Genomic DNA, 20,579 nt, shown 5'->3' with positions numbered 1-20,579 from the left:
AGTAGAGGAGGAGTGGAGGGGAAACGGCCTGTGCATGCTCTGACTTTCCGATGGCCACGGCATGCACAGCCATATAGGCAATCTTATCTGCGCTTCCAAGGGGGCCAGGGTGGAGTGAGGTGGGCAGGGCTACGCTTTGCGGCGTCAGCTGCTAAGGTCAGTCTGCTGTACCAGCTTTTGTGACAGGGATCACTGCTCCTGTAAGGGGCGATGGCGAGCGGCTGCGAGTAAGGCTTGATGCGATGCTCCCTTGGGTGTTGTTGTTGCTGAAACTGGTGGCATGATTTCGCTGCGACAAAAGGCTGCTCCCGTCGTTGGTGGAACGAAAGTGTGAGAAGAAATGCGTAGTGCCGCGCAAAACAGGCTGTGTGGCGACGATGGCTACGGTATGGCGCCAAAGTAGTGCAGAAACAAAGCACGCTACTCACAGCATATGCCTATATAATCATAATACAAAATATTGGCATGCAAAATGAAAACACGTACAGAGCTGCATGCAAATTTCACATTAGGGAGCATCGTGAGTGTCAGTAAATTTTTTCCAAGCAAATTCGTCCATAAATTGTTCGAGTGGTGCAGTCAGATATGAAATCAAAACTAAGACTGCGTTTGCAACAGCCTATCATCAGAACCAGCCTAGCCAGCATCATCCAAGAAAATTTGTCTATAAATTGCTTGAACTGTACATTCGGATATGAAACTAAAATTGAAACTGTGTTCACAACAGCCTATCATCAGAACCTGCCTAGCCAGCGCCATCGCCACTGCCATAGCAAGATGGCTACCATAGATGGTGACAGAGCGGGTTCTCGCACAAAATGATCAGGACGACACACTGCTTTCAGTCTGATTACGAAAACACATTCAAACAATAAGTTATTTTAGATGTTAAGCTTGTGGCAACATGTTATATCACTTCTTGGCGTTCCGAAGAATTGCATGCATCGCAGAACGAACTAGCGATGTAGTTTTTCTAGGTACTAGCCATCATCCTCCAGAATATAAAATGTGCTATGAACCATACGGAGGATGACATGCGATTCTTTATAGACAGCGATAAAGCACTGTCAGAGAGTGGTGGTGATGGGCATTATGGACATTAAATTTTATGAATTAGTGGTGTCTTCTGGTGCATTTTTTTTTTCTCTTGTTTAATTCGATCAATTTTGTGGGTCTCGTCAGGATCGAATTATAGGAAGTCAACTGTGCAATTTGGGAAGTTATAAACCAAAATCTTTTAGCGCGCAGCTCCTAGGCGCCCATTCGTGTTTTGAGTGTGCACCTCAGTGTCGGAGTAACCGGCAGAATGAACATGTAGCACAGCAGAGGATGAAAGGTGGTGATAGCGAAGAGACTACAACGAGGAAAGCGGAGGAGGAGAGTATGGTGAAAGGGTGATGAGGAAAGCGGTGTGCCACATAAGACGTGCTCCACGGCTGCGACCCGCTACGAGATGGCGCCATAGTAGCATGTTCTGTCACCCTGTCACCGATGACGTCATTACTAAAGCATGCAGCGAGTGCGTCCACTGATACCATTTATGGAAACAAAGCGCTGGCGTGGGCTTCAGGCCCACTGCTCATATGCCATTTTGCCTGCGCCGCCGCTGCTAGAGAATGCGCTCCGCGTGAGCCACACATTTCCATCTTCATGCTTTCTTTCTGAACAATGAGCGACACAACCAGTGGAAGTGCTTCGTCTGCCTGTGGTGCTAAGCAAGCTGCCTGAGCAGAGGCTCAGCGCTACCGTCGAGAGGACCCTGCCATTCAGATTCAAATTCTTTGCCTGAATACATCGCGAATTCAAAACATCTAAACAGCTGCACTCAAATTTCTTATTAGGGAGTATCGTAATCATCGGTCAATTTTTCTTTTTCCATTTGCATTCGAACATTCAGTATCCTAGACTGGCATGACATTGTATACCTCAAGTGCATCTTCCTTACACACACACACACACACACACATGCAAACACATGTTTCCACAGCTAAAGCATCAACGCATCTTGTTATAGCCAACACTGATCTGCCCACTGTTCCCTGCTCTAACCAATCGGTGTGTGTCACTTGGGGACTGTCCTCACCAGAATCAGAATTGGAATATGCCCTCTTGTTGAAGTTTTTTCTTTTATTTCCTGACACACATTTATTATAATATTTTTGTATGTCTCTGAGCATGTTAGGCACATGGATTTCTGGTTGAATTGTTAGAAGAATCTTTCAGTGTTTTTCCAGACAAACTTTTGGCTTAATCGAGTTGGTGCACCTAAGAAAAGTACGTCTTTGGACCTTGCCTCCTTGTAAATGCAATTGTGATTGTGTATGCACGCACATTCAGCTTGTAAGACAAGTGTCTGTCATTGCTGAAGTTCTAAAGAAAAAGCAAGGTTTCCGAACATGCTTAGCAACCTGCGGTTGGGGAAATACTTCGCTGTTTGCAGAGGCATTGTGCAAGGAATGGTAAGTGAAAAGGATGTTTGAATTGGGCAACTTTTATGTGCAGTTGACTCTTGTTAATTCAAACTGACCACAGATTTGCATCTGAATTGCCAGAAGTTTGAATTATTCCATGTTGAATTAAACATTGTCCCAGACAGAATTATGTGTTATTACATGGGCTGATAGGTTGACATAGTTGCATTCAAACAGATATACAACCAGTACAGGTATACAAGGATACCTAGGGAAGGGTTGCGTTTCAGGCAATTTAGTAAGTAGCTTCCATTTCACCGTAGTTCCTATCAAAATGCAGTAACCTGAATATCAAGCACAAACATGTTTGGCTATTTATGCCTTACAAATGTCTACTTCCCAGCTATTTTCTGGCTGTGTTCCACTGTCTTGACAAGCCACATGGCTTGAATTAGCTTAAGTCCTTATTTGATTTGTTTAAATGAAGTGGCACCAACATGGAACTGAAAACATGGTGAGCCGAAATTTGCATGAATTAACTCGCATATTTGAGTTTTAGGTATCACTAGTCAGCTGTACATAAAAAAAATACAGTAAACCAGTCAAAATATCGTATATTTTGGATTGGTTAGAGTCACAAAATATCAGAGTATCGTATTTATCTCAACCTTTATTATGCTCTCAGTACTGGTGGTTTCAGACATTTTGAATGATTCCAGCCTCGCGCACCTCTCTCTCATCTTCCTTCCACTGCTCCGAAATGAGAGTAAGCGGCGCCAACAGCCACCCTCACCAACGCTCGTCGGTGCTGTTGGCGCAGTCGACTCGTGTTTTGTAGGGGTGGAAGGAAGATGGGAGAGAGGTGCGTGAGGCTGGCAGTGCAGCCAAGGCGCGTGGCATGTGTGGCGTGTAGGCGGGGGCAGAAGCTCACATTTTTATTTTATTTTAAAGGATTTTGCGTTTCATTTCCTTTGGGCACAGACATTCAGCTGCCAGATTTAATTGTTACATCCAATAGCGTGGCACGGGTACATTATACAATCGAATCTTGCTAATTCGAACTGTTGCTGTTGTCCCGTCAAAGCTATGTGTATTCCAATAGGCAAAAACGCCCGGTAATTCGAACGTTCAAGCATTTGCAATGGTTAATTCGAACATACTGCGCTCTGACAACGCTCTGAGTAGCGTGCCAGATCACGCTGCGGCATCTCCGACTAGCATTCCTCTGACCCTGCCATAGAGGAAAAGCTTACGAGAGACTTCTCAACGCCACGCGCGAAGGAAAGAAAGAAAGCGCCGTGGCGGAAATTTGTGCGCAGGCGTGTGCAAGCTCGCATCACTGATTGCTTCTGTTCGTGACGGGTTAGCGACTTGTACCCCATAGAGTCAATGTATAAGAAGGTCTGAAAAGGGGAAATTATCACGGGACATGATGTGTTTACCTTTATTATACACACGTGCACCCGCCTCCTCCTATCACAGTACGAGCACCGATACACCTAATAACTGACTGTAAATTGTAAACACGTGTGAATACATCTTGTGGAACTTCCCACTCATGTGTTAGCTCAGTGCACATGCGCCACTGCGGGCAAGTCCTCCATTCAGTGTGCTTGATTTAATTTGAACTTCTTTTAATTTGAACAAATTAAAATAAAATTATGGGGTCTAACGTGCCAAAACCATTTTCTGATTATGAGGCACGCCGTAGTGAAGGACTCCTGAAATTTAGACCACCTGGGGTTCTTTAATGTGCGCCTAAATCGAAGTACACAGGTGTTTTCGCATTTTGCAATTTGAACAAATTCTTGGGCCCCTTTGAGTTCGAATTATCGAGATTCGACTGTGGTAGCAGTGCCCTGATCATTGTTACATCTGAGTATTGTTAAAACTGGTAACATTTTAAGTGGGTTTGACTGTAATTCTTTCTGTCTAATCAAAATGTTTTGGTGTCTGCCCCCTCAATTTTTTCTGTGCAGCCTAACTGTAACAATTATCGGTTATAGCAACGAAATTTTCTTGGTTCTTGAATGTTGTTATAAGCTTATTTGACTGTATGCCAACCCTTAACGAGCATGCAGTTTCTATTTACACCTGTAATGTAAGGTGTGTGTGCATCATAGATCTATGTAAAGCCAAAAGATAACGAAGACTTCACTGAAGGTTTCATTGTGTTGGCTTCATAATGTTGTGACCAATGTAATTTGGGCCCCTTGGTTCCCATCCCCTTCTTGTTCATAGATCTATGTGCACATTTATGCCTGTGTGGCTCTTGTGTAATTCTTGGTTGGCTTTTACCTTTTGTTTTTTTTTTCATGCGGTAGGGCAATGACCAGGCGCTCATGTTGCATATGAATCTGGTAGTTTTCTATTGGTTATTGGTGGACTGATTATATTATACTTGGTGACAACCTAAGAATTCAGTACAAGCTTTACCCGCAGAATGGCACTGTTCAAAAACAGCTTCCAAGAAAGTTGATACTTACAGAACTTTATCTCTGCCATGCATCACGGAAATGAGGGAGCCTGATTGGCTGATGCATCTATACAAATTGGATAGTAATGTTTCTGCCATTTTATACTTAGGTTGTCATCGACCGTTGAACTAGGCTGTAAAAACGAGCAGAGAAGTTGCGTTTGTTTGAAAGGAATTTTCTAGAGGCATATAAAGCCAATATTGGTTGTGCTATGCGATGCTAACCAGAATAGGACAAGATATTGTCAGCTGCTTATACCAGCTAGCTGTAACTATTTAAATGGCATTTACTTTTTTTTATCCATGTATGTTTTAAATATGGTAATTTCCACTTATTTTTTTCTGCAAGTTACATTTCAAAATTTACTACCCCATGATGATTGTATTAGTGTCATAGTGAGAGCTTTTTGTTGAAATTAATGTTGCTAGTGTGGCAAAGATCTAAAAGGTGACTTGCTTCATACTTGCATGCTGAGCTGTCAAATTCTTTGGTTCTTTTCAGATTATTTTCGAGCTGTGGGTGAGCATGAACCAAAAGTCTTTTTTTTTTTTGTGCTTTGCCACTACTAAGTTGCATCATTCTTACTAACAATATCATATTCTGTTTGTGCCACTTAAATTGTATCTGGCATCCGAAGCGATCATGCTCTAGCTTTTAACCATGAGTCTTTACCTTACTAATTTTGAAATTGCAAGTTCCCCACATTGGTAGATGTGCAATGACAGTCACAGATTACCTGTCTCATTCGGGCTGTGTTGGCATATTTTCATTGCTGGATGCATGGCCTACGATTGGTGCATTTATGGTGCTTGCACACTAGAATTAAAATTTAAAAATTTAATGAACAGGCTCATTGGTGGAAATTTGCTGTCGTTTACTACAAAAGCTTATTCTGCTTTAGTGCACCGTAATTAGGTGTTTTTCATTATATGGGCTTATTCTTGACGTCTTATCCTTATGGTAACTTACAGTGTAGCCAGTACAAAATATTTTTGTTTGTATAATAAAAAAAATTTTTCCTTTCCTGCCAGCATTGTCTATGAAATCTTAACTTTTAATGTCTGGCTTTTTATATTTTGAAGGAAGTTACAATTGGCATTTAACTTTCTATTGTTCAGACATGTACATGGATACTTCATTGGCTAATTTTGATAAGATAACCAACTTATTGAAGCTTTCATTCTGAATTTTAGTGTTTGCTGCTTAATTTTGGGCATGTGCGAGTGGTGCTTGGTCTCTTATATTTTTTAACCTACTTCAGTACAGTGAGTAAGTGTTACTGCTCATCAGCCACATTCATTAATGTAGCTGGGTGTAATATATATAAGGTAGTTGACTATCGGTAAGTCAATTTTGATTTTTCATGCCACATGTGAACTTACTTGTCCTGACCATATCTACAGAAGTCAGGGTTTGTCTTGCACCTGGTCTAACAAAGCCCTGGTTAAAAATGATGTTGGTTCCTTTTACATTTGAATGAGAGTGAGTATCATGAGGCAGGTAAGTTGAGCATTGCACAGGTTTTCATCTCCTTTCTTGAGTGTGTGCTCACTATTGTTTGCCACTGTGCTGTCCTTGTCCTGTTGAATCAAAAAGTTTGCCCAGAAGGTATGGTCTCTGAACTCCTTTCTTATTTTGTGTTGTGTGGGTTGGTGGCATTGTGGTTGTTTATTAGTATGTGTGTGTATGTTCCTCATATTTCCATTTGCCTGAGATCCATGCTATTCAAAGAGACACTTTCGCCAGTCTATCTTGCTTACCACTGGTTCAAAGTTGTGTTACCTGATTTGGGGGTTTATCACATGAAAAATCAATGTTGAATCTGGGGATGATCCTCCGAGCACTTGTTGGTATTCTTCTAGTGCCTCAGATATTTAAAGTGGTGAGTAAGACCATAAGTAGGAAGCAATGCTGGCTTTCACAGATTGCCTACTGTTCAAAAGCTGTGTGAATTAAGAAAAAGGGGTGAGAAAGGAAAAAGGGTAGTTTTATTTATGAAGTAAAATTTTAGGACCTCACTTAGTGCAAGAAATGTACATTTTAAAGCTTACTCTTTTGCATTGCCTATAGTCATTCTAGTGTGTGTGTGTGTATACAGACACGCACGCGCGCACACACACACACACACACGCGCGCACGCACACACACACACACACACACACACACACACACACACACACACACACACACACACACACACACACACACACAGTGAACTCTCACTTGATTGAACTTCAAGGGACCGAAGGAAATAGTTCACTTAACTGAAAGTTCACTAAACTGAATATTCACTAGACCAACATAAGACACGGCATACAGAGTCAAAAGTTTGAAGTGCAATTCATGGAGCAAAAGACATGGCATCCATAGTGTTAGAAATGTGTTAAATGGAATTTGTACATATCAATGAAAAACACACCACGTGGGTCGTTTGTGTGCACACGCGAAACCGACGAGACTGGAAAGAAAGTGACGACGACCATGCCACGACTAGCCGGTCGGAAAAGAACACATACCACGTGGTTTGTGGTGTGACAGATCGCCGCTTTGCTCTGGTGGCGTTGTAAGCGCCAGCGATGTTACTTTGTTCATGGCCTCCGAGATGACATTCTTGCTCGTTTTGTACGGGCGATCTCTGAGGCCATGCCTCGTTGCCGTTCGTTTTCTGTGCTGCCGCTTTGCCCCAGGGGCGCTCTAGCGCCAGCGACATTACAGTGCCGCTGGAGCGGCGGTTTGATGAGGGCGGGCATCGGTTGCGCCTGCAGTGCAGTGCAGTGCAGTGCAAGCCTTGGTCCTCTGAGCCAGTTCGTTATTCTGAAATATTCGATAAACCGACGTTCGTACAACTGAGAGTTTACTATATATATATACCCGCAAAGTGGAGAGAAGTAATTAATAAAGGGAAAATGAAATGTGCACCCAAATGTAGCTAACTGCTACTAGGGAAACCCATACAGGTTCCTCGAAAGAAAAGCCTCACAGCTGAAGAAAAATTCGTCCTGGTCCGGGACTCCATCTGCCATCTGAGCCTGGTTAGCTCAGATCGTAGAGAGGCTGCCCCCGAAAAGGCGGTGGTCCTGGGTTCGAGTCCCAGACCAAGACGAATTTTTATTCAGCTACGAGGCTTTTCTTTTGAGGTACCTGTATGGGTTTCCTTTGTAGCAATTAGCTACGTTTGGTTGGATGACTCATTTTTATTGATGACTCATTTGATCATAAACATAACTGCCAACTTTACAATTTTTATTGTTAACTGCTCTATTTCAAGAGCCTCTTTAGGGATGTCGTATTGACACGAATCATCTTATGGTCTTTCATTTGTGTCAATTTTAGAGCAAGACCAACTTAGGAAGAACATAAACACAGTCGCCAACTGATTTTTCATAGATTGATTATTTGTACCCTTTGATGGGATTCTGGCCTACCTACAGCAATGACACAAACTTACAGAACCAATTTATAATGGCAACCCAAATTTTGGTAGCTGTTACGTGATTATTTCGTGAATATTTGATAGATATCTCAATTTTTTTTGTGTGTTGCACAGATTATTCTTGCTACGATTATTATATAGAGTGCCTATTTATGGTGTCCCTGTAGGAAAAAATCAGCAAATGTTTAAAAAGAATCAACACCTTGAGTAATTAAACAACTCTTAGTATATTTTATCATATTTTTTTAAATTTCGGCATAGAATGGTTGAAATTTTTGTATTCTAAGGTTGCCACATTCGTAAACAAATGATGCCGTGTAACACCTTTGTCAGATTTACAGAAGCAACTTTGCGAAGGCACACCACATTATGCTTACATATGTGACTATGTTGAAATTAAGAGCGAGTGCATCTGAGATTTGAACGTAAATAGGAGGAAGCTATTCATAACATTATGTGAATGCAAAATTCGGACACAAATAATAAAAAAATTAATGCAAATAAAGGGTAGGCTGACACATGACCTTAACCTCGCCATTCTTGAACTTGCCATTTTCCGTTAAAGTCAAATTCAGGAGGGAGAAATAAAATTAAATGTACTTATATTTTTTTAATCAAAAATGCTGAATTGTACTAACGACCCATCGTGCCGTTTCAGGACGAACTACCTTTTCCTACCGTGGGGAAAATACCCATTTTTTGTAGGTTACGTCAGATTTTTTTTCTGAAAGAACTGCTGCGCTCAATATTTTATGTAATACATAAACAACTAGCAGAATGAATGAACTTTTCATGCATAAAACTTTTATTAACGAGGGGTATGTAAAAAAAAAGATATAGATTGCCAGAATTAAGATGGTGGGATAAAATTGAACAAAGTTTGTAAAGACATGCTTGTATCTACTAATAAAAAGATCAAACAATGATTGTGAGATATGCAAAATGTATAGCAGTCATTAGACTGCTACACATTTTTTATATCACTATCACTGTCACCAAGAAAAAAAAAAGTTCATTGAACATGTATTTCACTACAAAAATTTAAGTACAAGCACTACAGTTTGGCATGCCGGGCTGCGACTAGCTATCTTGCAAGCTGGCTTCCGTCGTCGCTCTCAGAGTCAAAATTCGATGAAAAGGCAGCGTCCTCAGACTCGCTGCTGCTTGATTCATCAATAAAATTAGCCGCAGATGCAGCAGAATCATGAGATCTGCGATCTTTCGAAGCGCGCGCACCACTCCCGGAGGCGGCTGTTTTTGCTTAGCTGTCTTGAATGCACTGCCAAACTTGAGAGTGCATTCAAAAATTACACCTGGCGAGGAAAAAGCAAACCGCTTAGAAAACAAAAATATAGATCTCCTACTTCACATCCTATAGCGCAGAGTGTACATGGGTGGCATGGAAGGTCTCGAAAGCAGCATTTCAAATCATTGATAGTGGGCAGCCATTTCTGCTTTCTACTATGATGATCACTAAAACTTCGAAGTGCTTTAGAAAATCACCGACTGGGGGGAAAAAGTGAACTGCTTAGAAAACAAAATGTAGTTCTCTTCCTTCACGTCCGATAGCACAGTGTGTCAATGAGTGGTGCGGAAGGTCTCTCGAAAGCGGTGTTTCAAACCATCGTTAGCGAGCTAATGGTGCCCTATGGGTGTGGTACGAAAAGAGTTAAACCCAACGATTGAATTCTTTAATTGTCCTTGTGCAGAGTCTGGTTTTGGTCCATGCAGGCTTATTAAATATTCATTACATGTTATCCTTTTCGACAAGGAAGCATATACAAATGGGTGTAATATCTCCAAAATGCAAATTAGCATTGTGCCATCTAAGTGCAGGGGGGTGTTCAAAATTTATGCATTCCATGGGCTCAATTCAGGCCACAAAGAATGCCCTGGAGAGGTTGCACACCAGTCTTTGGGTGAGAGTTTTAGCACTATCATTATGCACACTTAAATGTTGCACTACTGCAACTGTGTTCATTCCCTTTACTAGCTTTCAGTGGCAGTGGTAAAGTGTACCAGCAAGGTGTAGCTGTAGCAGACATATATACAGGGTATTTCTATGAAGACTTTCAGTAATATATTTCAGTAATGTATTTCAGTAATATTATATTTAAGAATAGCTGTTTTGAAATAAATGGAGAGTTCCTTTGGAGAGATTCCATCAATGTTGGTGCCGATGAGGTGAAGGATGAGCCACAGCATGTTGGAATGGAAGGGAAACAAAAATGAGAAAAATGATATTTTTGACCAGAACGAAAACATAACCAAAATATTATTTATTATCTTGTTTTGAAGGGAAACCGAAGTGTATTTCGTTGGTTATTGGTTCACGGGGAAAGTCAGCAATCTAAAACGACGACGTCAGGCAACGTCAGCATTAGTGCCTCAAATCAAGGCACTGAGCATGATCTCAGAATTCATAATTCACTTATTGAGAAAAATAAATATGGACTACATTTTTATCGTTACTTTGCTTCGAAAATTTTTTTCGTGAAAACCAAAACCGTTATGAATCATTACTGATTATGTTTTTTTTTTTCTGGAGCAGAACCACAATGGAACTTTTTCAGTGGAACGAAACTAAAACCAGAATGAAAAACATCTTGTTCTGACACCCTGGAAATACATAGTAATTAGTTGCGAATTAACAAAGATCCATTATATAACATTTAACCTTTTAGTTCCAGTGGGCTCATCATAATGGGGAAATTGAAGCAAGGTCTCCGTACAAGCCATATCGACTTTTGGATCTAGAAAAAATTCGATTACCCGTAGAATTGTGGCACAGTGAATTTTGGCTATCGGAGCACGTGAAACCAAAACTGGGAGGCTCCAGTGAGTGCCAGACTGCACCCCTAGAGACGACATTCTGTTCATGTCACCCAGCAGCGAGCAGCCAGCACACTCGGCTCCTTGCTCCTCCCTGTCCCAGCGTGCTGGCTGATGTTCCAGCAAACATTCGTAGGCTGTGCTCACAAAACTTTCTTTGCACAACGGTTGCTCATGATTGGCAATTGCCACAGTAATGGTCTAGAGAGCATGCTAGCATGAGAGGGGGAGGGGGGGGGGCCCTTCCCACCGGTCAAAGAGGAAGTCGATCCTACATAATCAAAGTTTTGCGATTATTTACTTAGTTTTGTAATAATGAACTGTTTTACTCTTTTTCTACTGCAGTGCGGTTTTCTCTTCATCCTCTGTGTAGCTACGCTAATCAGTAAATATCTGACATAAAGGGTTTCATTTGTGATCAGTGGCTTCTAGCTCATTGTTTTCACTGCACACTCACGTACTTAACAAGCTAATAGTGGATGTGATAGAGGAAACATGTAATCAGGTATAGTTCTTATCACTGTTGTTTTCGTGGGGTTCAATTGCTGAGTGCATTGACTGGATGGCCAGCAGATTCATCATGTTCAAGCCAGTGAATGCTTGTATCTCTAGTGAAGCATATGCTAGATGTAATCTAATACGAAAGTTAAGCTGATGCCAGAAGTATTTGAGAGCGTGGCCTCTGGTCATCTGTTAGCCAACATTGCCTCCTGCTTTGAGAAACCGTGCATACATGTGCGTGTGTGTGTGTGTGTGTGTGGTCTCATCCTAGTGCCTCATTCTCTCTCTCTCCCTCTCCTCGTTTGCCCCTGCCTGCCCGGTCTCCTGTCCCTGTCGTGGGTGATGATGATCCCTGGTTGTCCCTCCCCATGGTGGCTACTCGTCCCTTTCCCCAGGGGGCATGAGCCAAAACTATGGTGGGGGCTATGGGGGTGGCGGGCCGCCTCCGCAAGCCCTGATGGAGCGCCGCGCGGCGGCTGGCGTCACTGGAGCCCCGCCAGGTCCTGGCAGTGGCATGATGGGCCCGGCCCCGCCAGGCTTTGCCCAGGGCTACAACCCAGGGGGGGCAGGGAACACCATGGGAGGACCTCCTCAACAGTCTGGCAACATGGGCATGATGAGTGCTGCTGCAGCAGGCATGCAGAATCCCGGGCCACAGCAGTACCTGGCCAACAGGTGAACCCGCCCCTCGCCCCGTGAACTTGTTGAGAAGGATCGCTAGTTGTATGTGACTGGTACAGATAAAGGATCACCTTTACGATGAGCACTAGCGGTGTTATGGCAGCAGCCTGTCCTCTGGAGCTTTCGTGCAAAGAACTGATCATCTAGCCACCTCATGCATCATTCTTTCGTGGAAACGCTGACCAGCTAACGTGATGAAACTTGCAGAGTGAATGAATGTTGTGCATATACTTGTCCACATGACAAAATTGCTGATGGTTGCCAGGGATGCTGTCACTTTTTCCAAAAATGGAGGTAATAGCACAACAGTATTTAACCACACAAAGTCTTCAGATCACATTTGAGCCACCTAATTCAACCACTGTTGGCATTACATATTTCTAGTCTGACTAGCGCACTGTAAATGTGGGCATATAATACAAAATGGAATATAATACAAGAAGCAGTTCTGGGAAGACAAGAAATCATAAAGAAGTATTGTCTGTGCATACAGTACAAGCATAATTATTGCGGACAGAGTTGTTAATTGAGCAAGTTGTTTTTAATGTGAGGTCATGCATCTTTGCAACAGCCTTTAGTCAAGCCAGGAAAAAAAAAAGTGTGGCAAGTAGCTTGGTGAGCAGTACTTGTCCACCAATGAGCTGCCTATATATTCTTAGTTAAGCTGAATCCATGAATTGATTGAACATGAGGCACAGTCGGATGGCCTGTATTATGTAAGCCGTGACTGCTTTTGACATTTCCTTGTGAATGGTTATCAGTCATTGCATATTTTCTGAGAAAGTAAGTGTTTTTCTTCACTACAGTGTTTCCATCCCCAACAGTGACAAGCAGTAACCCTAACGGTACTGCATGCCATAACGGTTGTTGTCAGACTGCACACGTTGAGGTTTGCTGCATCTGACAGCCAAACTAGAAAGGTTAAATTCTTGTGGCTGTTGGAAGCGGAATTTCTATTTAGGGCCTAACTTTTGTTAAAGGAATTTTCAAAAATTCGAAAAGAAAATAGAAGAACGAAGCTTACAAATTCATAACTCTGCATCAAAAACAGACATCGCAGTTCTGTAAACAGCATCCATTAGACCATTGAAAGCGGACAAATTGGGTATGTCATTTTATATCTTACGTGAATTTGTTATGTTGTTTACAAAGGTTCTGCAAAAGCTGTATTTCCATATTACTAAATTTTTTTAGATTTATGCATAGCACATCAATTTTGTCCGCTTTAGGTGTACTATTAGATGCAATTCACAGAATTGTATTATGGTTTTTTGTTTCTGAGTTACAGAGTTGTAAACTTGATAGTTTCGTTTTCTGAAAATTTTCTATTTTTGCCAATTTTTAATAAACAATTGAGGAGCTAAATAAAAAATTCAAAACCAACAGTCACTAAATATTCAGTTTTTCTTTTAAACGCAACAAACCTCATCAAATTTAGTGCAGTGGTTGCTGAGAAAAACGAATTCTCCTTTTACATGTATTTAGATAGGAGCACCCAAGCTAAAGCTTCCTATTAAGGCGAAAGCCTTTAATGGCTCATGCTAACGGTCGTGTCTGTCCATGTGCTGGAAACATGCTGACTGTAGCCTCTCCGCACAGCGGCGCCACCTCCTCCCCCCCCCCCCCCCTTAACAACCGGTGCGCTGGCGGGGGGAGGCGCAGCTGCGGCTCCCCCCACCAGCACGTTCTACCACCACCAGCGCGTTCCCTCCACCAGCGTTCTACTGCTACTGCGCAGACACAGTAGCAGTAGAACGAGCGCGCGCGCTTCGGCGGTAGCAGCTGCACATGGCTGCACCGCCGCTCCATCTATGGCCGCTCCTTCACCACACGTCTCGTTGCAGTCGAGTGAGTGAGATGCATGGCTCTCAAGCGGCCCAGTGATTCCACGCCAAGGGGTTCGGGGAAGCGGCAGCGGACGCTGGATTCCCCCAACACCAAATGCCAGAAGAACAAGGAGCGAATGCGCGTGCGACGACTGAACATGTCACCAGATGCGAAAGCAAGGGAGGCAGAACGGAAATGCCAACAGCAACTGATTAGATTGCCGGGTACCAAAGGCAGGGAAGCAGAACGAAAGCTTCAGCAGCGATAGGCAATATCGCCGAACACCAAAGCGAATGAACTGGAGCGCAGACGGCAACAGCGTCTGGCTTTCGCCAAGCACGCATTACAATTTCCAAAGTGTCTTTGGTAATTTTCGTATCAACCAACGCGGGTTGGAAATTGATTCGTAACAACCGTTCTCTAGCACGTTGCAAAGTAATAGGGGTCAGCCAGGACCACAGAAAAATTTGTATCATCCGGAAATTCGTATTAGCCGTGATCGTATCATCGAGATTCCACTGTATTTAAGGATGCAGGTAACAAAATGCTGTTGGGAAAAAAAATTCAAAAAATGAAAGTGCGAGAGAGGCAGTTATGCATAAGGTGAATTCTAAATGAAGCATCTGTCTTTTTATGCATGCTTGACTTAAAGAAAAGAGAAGTGGATACAGAAATCTCAAGCATTGTTTCTGCTAGTGATAGCCTTTCCTCATGTGTGAATAGTATGCACTGCTTAAGTATTTTACCATGCAAGCGCTCATTAGGTTGTTGCAAAAGTGTGTTCAACCCTTAACGTTTCTGGCATCATACTTAGCTATGTTGCCTTGGCAGTAATGTCCGATCTACCACACATAAAGCTTGCAATTCTGTATGCTAAGATCACTGTATTATAGAGCAAAAAATAATTTTGTTTTCCTATGTTAAGTTGCCACATATGTATCTGTGATGTGATCCTTTTTTTGTGTTTCTTTTTCTATAGCATGAAGCATTGAAGTACACTTTGTCATGCTCAATCATTTCCGCATAGGGTGCCCTTCTGAATATCTGTCACTTTATGTTTGTGCTCTTCCCCCATATGTTTGTCTTTGTTTCCTTGCTTTGCATTAGGGCTTGTCTGTACATTGTCGTTTATTTATCCTCTGTTCCTTGTTCTTTGTCTATGCCTTATAACTGCAGGTTTGCTCATGTGTCTCTTACTTGCTCTGCAGCGCATGCCTGTCAGCTTGAAATCCTGCTTTGTTGAAGTGGAAAACGAAGCTTTGCTCGCCTGCCTCCTGATGCTTGCTCACAAGGCCAGCTTTGCCTGCATTTTGTGCCACAAGGCAAATACTAACAACTCAGCCTGCTTGTGCATTGCTTGCTGTGTGATAGCTTTCTTATTAGAGTATATAGACATATGCTTTAAGAAATCCTACTAAGGCACATTACTATAGCATATTTCGCTCGTGTTCAGAAAGAGCAGTGTGTAATGCATTCTTTATATCAGTGGCATGGTTCCTCAGCTACAGTGGTCGACAAGAGTGCCAGACTTTCAGCTGTTGTCTCCGTTTTTCTTGCATACTATGTTATTTCACATTGCACCGCAATACTTTCATTAGCTGTGCACCAACTCGGCCAACATAGTACCCTGCTAAATTAATTTTTTGCTTCCCTGATTAAGGAGATGCAGGACTGAAATTGTGATTCTATCTTTATCTTTTAGTTTACTGTATTTTTTCTGAGCTTTAAAGAACTTGAATTTAAATTTAATGCACAAAAATTATGAGTAAAGAAATGTAATGTCAGGAGAGGTATTCTGTAAGAGTCAACATAGTGAACATGTCCATTTCATCTGCTGCTGAAGTTCTGATTGGCTATGGTGCCTGGTTGCTGTGGACGCACAGCCCAGCCCAGCTAATCAGAATTTCAACAGCAGACGAAATGGACATGTCCACTAAGTGGACCCTTACAGAATACCTCCCCAGTACTCCCTTAAAATTAGACGTGCATGCAGTCGTGTGAGTTAGATGTGAGCACAACCTGATCAGTGCACTGTCTGCAATGCAACGATGGCATGCAGGCCACAATATGCCCTTGGTCAAGGAGGAGCCGGTGGCGGAGGAGGCCACCCTGGCGGCCCCATGGTGGGTTCCACAGGGGCCGGCCACCTCGGGGGTCCCGGTGGAGGCGGCCCCGGCCCCCAGGGTGGGGCTGGGGCGCCCCCGGGGGGCCCGATCCCGGGCGGGGGTGGCTACGGCGGGGGTGCGCCTGGTGCGACCCCAGCTAGTGCGGCTGGCCTGATGGCCAGTTCCATGCACCACCAGCAGTTCATGGCCCTCAAGCAGCAGCAGCAGCAACAGCAACACCAGCCCCCGCCACCCCACCAGCAGCAACAGCAGCACCAGCAGACTGCAGCGCTCGTGGCCCAGCTGCAGCGGCAGCTCTCGGGCAGTGGCCAGGTACCAACCCAACAGCAACAACAGCCGCAGGGACCGCCACAGCAACATTCGGCATACCAGCACCAGGGTCCCTACTGAAGTCCACAGATTCCCCCCACCATTGCAAATGGCAGCTTTCGTGTCAACAGCCTAAAAGAGGGACTAGACAGCTATAGTACAGCAGCAATCTGAGGCCATTGCTGCCATATTGGTAGTCTTCATGGCAGTAGCCGGGGTGTAAGCTATGTTTGAACGCAGTGGCAGCAAAAGTGGTATCACTCTGCCGGTCAACATGCAGGACCACACTGAATTGCAGGTAACGTCTTACTACTGTTCAAATGGCAGCCACAATAGTAGCCTATATCGTAGCAGTGGCATCAGATTAATGGTTATAGTGAAAGCAAATGCATGCAAGCACAATCATGAAATCAAAGGGCATTCTAATGCTGTCTTGTGGGATGTCGAAAGCATGACACGCGCTTGCATACTGGTGCCACAGCTGCACCTAGCCATAAGCCCCCCCCTTCACAGATTGTTGTGTGGCAGTGCACTTGTAGGAGGGGTTATACAAACAACCAGACAAACAAAATTTATTCAAACATCACAGGATGCTTAGGAGTGCGGACAAAAAGCCTTCAGCAGGCTTGACTGGGTCCGTGCCCCCTATAAATGGCAAACAGTGAGAAGAATGCAGTCTAACTAAACAGGTTACAGATTTGTAGTAGATATGCATTGACAGTAAACATAGAAAATAATTATGCTTGTCTAGCACAACAATTAAGACGGCATATAGAAAATATGTAAGCAATAGCAAATATCACTTTGAACAGAATATATAAAAAACAAAAATAAGCTTACTAATTAAGTTAGAAAACCGAGGTAATAGCTCTAGGATATACAAATATATGGATAATAAGTAACGCAAAAAGAAAAAAAAAGTTTCTTGTCCAGATTCAAAATCGCATGAACCGTAAAATTTACGGAATGTTGTGAGAGTCGCAAGTATACCCCTCCGAAACTTATTTGTACATTTGTACCATTTAATGACACTAGAATGAGCAGTCTCAATGCAGTTGCATGCAGTTCTACGTGCCCTTTTTCGAGAATCGTCTTGGAACCTGTAGGTATTGTCCAGTAGGGATCAGTCTTGGCAGTTCTCCGATGACATTGTGCACAGATGAAAAGTGCCTGTCTGTTTGGCTGTGTCAGCCATAATAGCTGTACCAACTCTGTACTTGCAGCCTCTATATGAAATCTCAGGGTCCCATTTAAGCCTCCCACTGGTTCTTGGCAAGAGTCTTTGTCCCGAAGCAGGCTAAAGCCACAACTGTGCCTGTTGTCGCAAACTCAGTTGTACCATCACACTTTTCATACCAGCATTTTGTGTTGACTTCTCATGAAGAATTTTGCCTCGCTGCTACTTGTGCGCACCACTTCTTCTGTTACTTTTGGAGTAATGTTAAAAAGTGTAGCTTGCTTTTACTCTGTCTTAGTTGCATAACTATGCTGCACCCTAGGCAGCTTTTGATGTCACTGGAAAAGTTGTTGTGTTATAATTGATACATAGAATTTGCTGAGAACTGTTTTATGCAGGAGATTCTGCATTCATCTAAATCTCTATAGTGTGTGTGGAAGAACTCACCTGTCATTAACAGTTGACTGCTATGCAAAGACAGGAGGATGGTAGATTTAGACACATAAACGGATATTATTAAGGACAGACTTTTATTGCCATTGTTGAACACAGTTAATGTCTATTTATGTTCGTCTTCTATTGCCCCTATCAGTGCGCATTTACAGTTAATCTTCAGTTATGAACCAAACAGTCAGCAACAAAGTTTCCCGCTGACAAATTTAGAAGGAAATGAACTGCTGTATTAGGTTCTTGTCACTGAATGGTCAGGTGCAAGAACTTGCAACTGCTGTTAAATGTGTGGCTTTATTTGTCTCATGTCATCAACATGTTTGTTGCATAACTAAGCACACGTGAAAATAAATGCACAATGTGTGGCTGCTAAAAGGGCACTAAAGAGGAACACAAAATAAGTTTAGACTTGTAGAGTAGTCTTCTAGAACTATTTATTTCCATCTGTTTGCCAGAAAGTGGTAAGTAGTAAGAGGTAAAGTGTTGCCAGGAAAAATGAGTGCCAAACTTGTCCTTTTTAAATTTCATGCCTGAAGTAATGGTTGTGGTAAACTAATACAAAAAGGACAAAAAAGAGGAAGGAAAGGAAGAACCTTGGCCATCATAAATGTCTCACATCCCAGTGGACGGGTCAACCGTCCCACATCCCAGTGAACAGGTCAACCGCGGGAAGGATACAGGGTAAGAGAATAGATAAGGGAGCAAAGTTACAATAAAATAGACTCAAAGAAAATAGGAGGACATACATGAAAAGGGGACATGATTTTAAATTCCAAAACTACAGGGCACAATGTGGCGCTGTGCCCTGTGTCATTCGGCCACCCAGTGTTGTTATGCACAATGCCAGGCTCGTCTTTCTCAATTCAGAGTTTTTTTAATATAAGCCCTAATAAGTGGCACAGCTTGTTCGAAGTAGCCCAATACAAGTAGAATATGTTGTCCAAAAGATCTGTTCACGTACCAGCTTGTTTAAATAACACATTTTGCTTTTATATATTTATGCTTTTCAAGCATGCTTTGGGTGAGTGAAACGTTTCCAAAAAAAAGTTTTTCATAAACAACTCATCACTGATTCCAATGATTCGTTGTGATAGTGGTTTAGTTATATCTTTTGAGTTGCTCTTCTCATTTATAATGACAGTTAAAGATATGAGTTCTTCAGTCAAGGGCACCTGTAGGGTTGATCGTGTGAATGATTCATGAATGAGGCAATACAGTCGACTCTTGTTACAATGGACCATGATAATCCGGCAAAGTATGTCTGTTTTGTTTGAAGTCTGTAAAACCCGAAATGCCCTGGTTCCGAAACGTTGATCGCAATGTGTAACAACGTAATCGCGAAGAGTGAGTGATGAACATCGAAAGTAAAACAAAGAAAATAAAAAAGTCGTGCGAAAGACAAAGCAGCGATTGCAATAGCAAATTAGTAAACAGCTATGCGAAGTAAGGATAGTAGTTTTATTGGCGCTATATAGTTGTAAACATTCACTTACTAACGAAATTAACAAGCAAGGTGTCAAGCACGCGCAGATAAACATGAACACATCTCGCTCAATGAATGCTGAAAGTCGCTGTCAAAACATTGGTGTGAGGAATTGCAGCAGCAGCAGTGATCGCATTAACCGTCGTGCATCTCGTGCTTCAATGCGAATGAAACTTCATAAGCAAACTGCATACGAAGCTACCAGCACTATGTACACTCTGCAAACATTGCTGATTGCTTTCAAGATGCGGCACCCGCGCGGCCTCGCACCCGCGCGGCCTCGCTGGAGTAGAACCCACCCCCCGTGCCTTGAGCACGCATGATATTGAGCTGCGATCGTCGGCTGACTCTCACAAGTCAGTTGCTAGCCTGTGTCAATTAGCAAAAGTCTGTTTTATATGGCCGATTTTGATAAAAATTGACGCTAATTTCGTCTGCTGTAGCCGATAGTTCATTGTAGTGGGGTCCGTTAAAAGCAAACTTCGTTGCATTAATAAAATAGGTAGAGCAAACTAATGTGGAAATATGGTCCGTTATATCTGAAACTGTTGTACGCAAATCCATTGTAACGTGCGTAGACTGTATCTGTCAAGCTTCCATCTTGGGGTGGAGGTTTAAAGCTAGAAAGTTGATGTGACCATACAACAGTTAGAAGTGACTGAATAATTGATGTGCAACATGAGCAATTTAGTAGTATCAAATCCTCTTATAATAACTGGAACTTACCGCTTCACCATAGCTCATCTCACGTTAGTGTGATGTTTCAGATTTGATGATGTTTCTGTGCATTTTCAAAAAATGTAAAAATTGTTGTAGTATTCGCATATCCAACATAGAAAAAGAAAATGTATTTCAAATTCAGCAAATGCCCA

The 20,579-nt window shown here is 42.6% G+C and overlaps 1 protein-coding gene across 7 annotated transcripts in view; it reads left to right on the top strand.

Moving 5' to 3' along the window:
* Positions 1-19,969, top strand: part of LOC142571445 (mediator of RNA polymerase II transcription subunit 12-like protein) — a 222,155-nt gene extending 202,186 nt beyond the window's left edge. For 4 of the 7 annotated variants that reach the window (XM_075679800.1, XM_075679797.1, XM_075679795.1 and 1 more), the window contains 3 exons: positions 5,390-5,407; positions 12,050-12,329; positions 16,222-19,969. In XM_075679800.1, coding sequence (XP_075535915.1) covers positions 5,390-5,407; positions 12,050-12,329; positions 16,222-16,678 — 755 coding nt within the window. In that variant the 3' untranslated portion in view covers positions 16,679-19,969. Of the gene's footprint in view, positions 1-5,389; positions 5,408-12,049; positions 12,330-15,370; positions 15,481-16,221 lie in introns of those variants that run through there. The other 3 variants (XM_075679798.1, XM_075679796.1, XM_075679799.1) reach the window with 3 other exon arrangements.
* The last annotated feature ends 610 nt before the right edge of the window (positions 19,970-20,579 follow it).

Source organism: Dermacentor variabilis, chromosome 2, assembly GCF_050947875.1.
Source record: "Dermacentor variabilis isolate Ectoservices chromosome 2, ASM5094787v1, whole genome shotgun sequence".
Taxonomy (NCBI): Eukaryota; Metazoa; Arthropoda; class Arachnida; order Ixodida; family Ixodidae; genus Dermacentor; species Dermacentor variabilis.
This window is presented reverse-complemented; position numbering and strand designations above follow the sequence as displayed.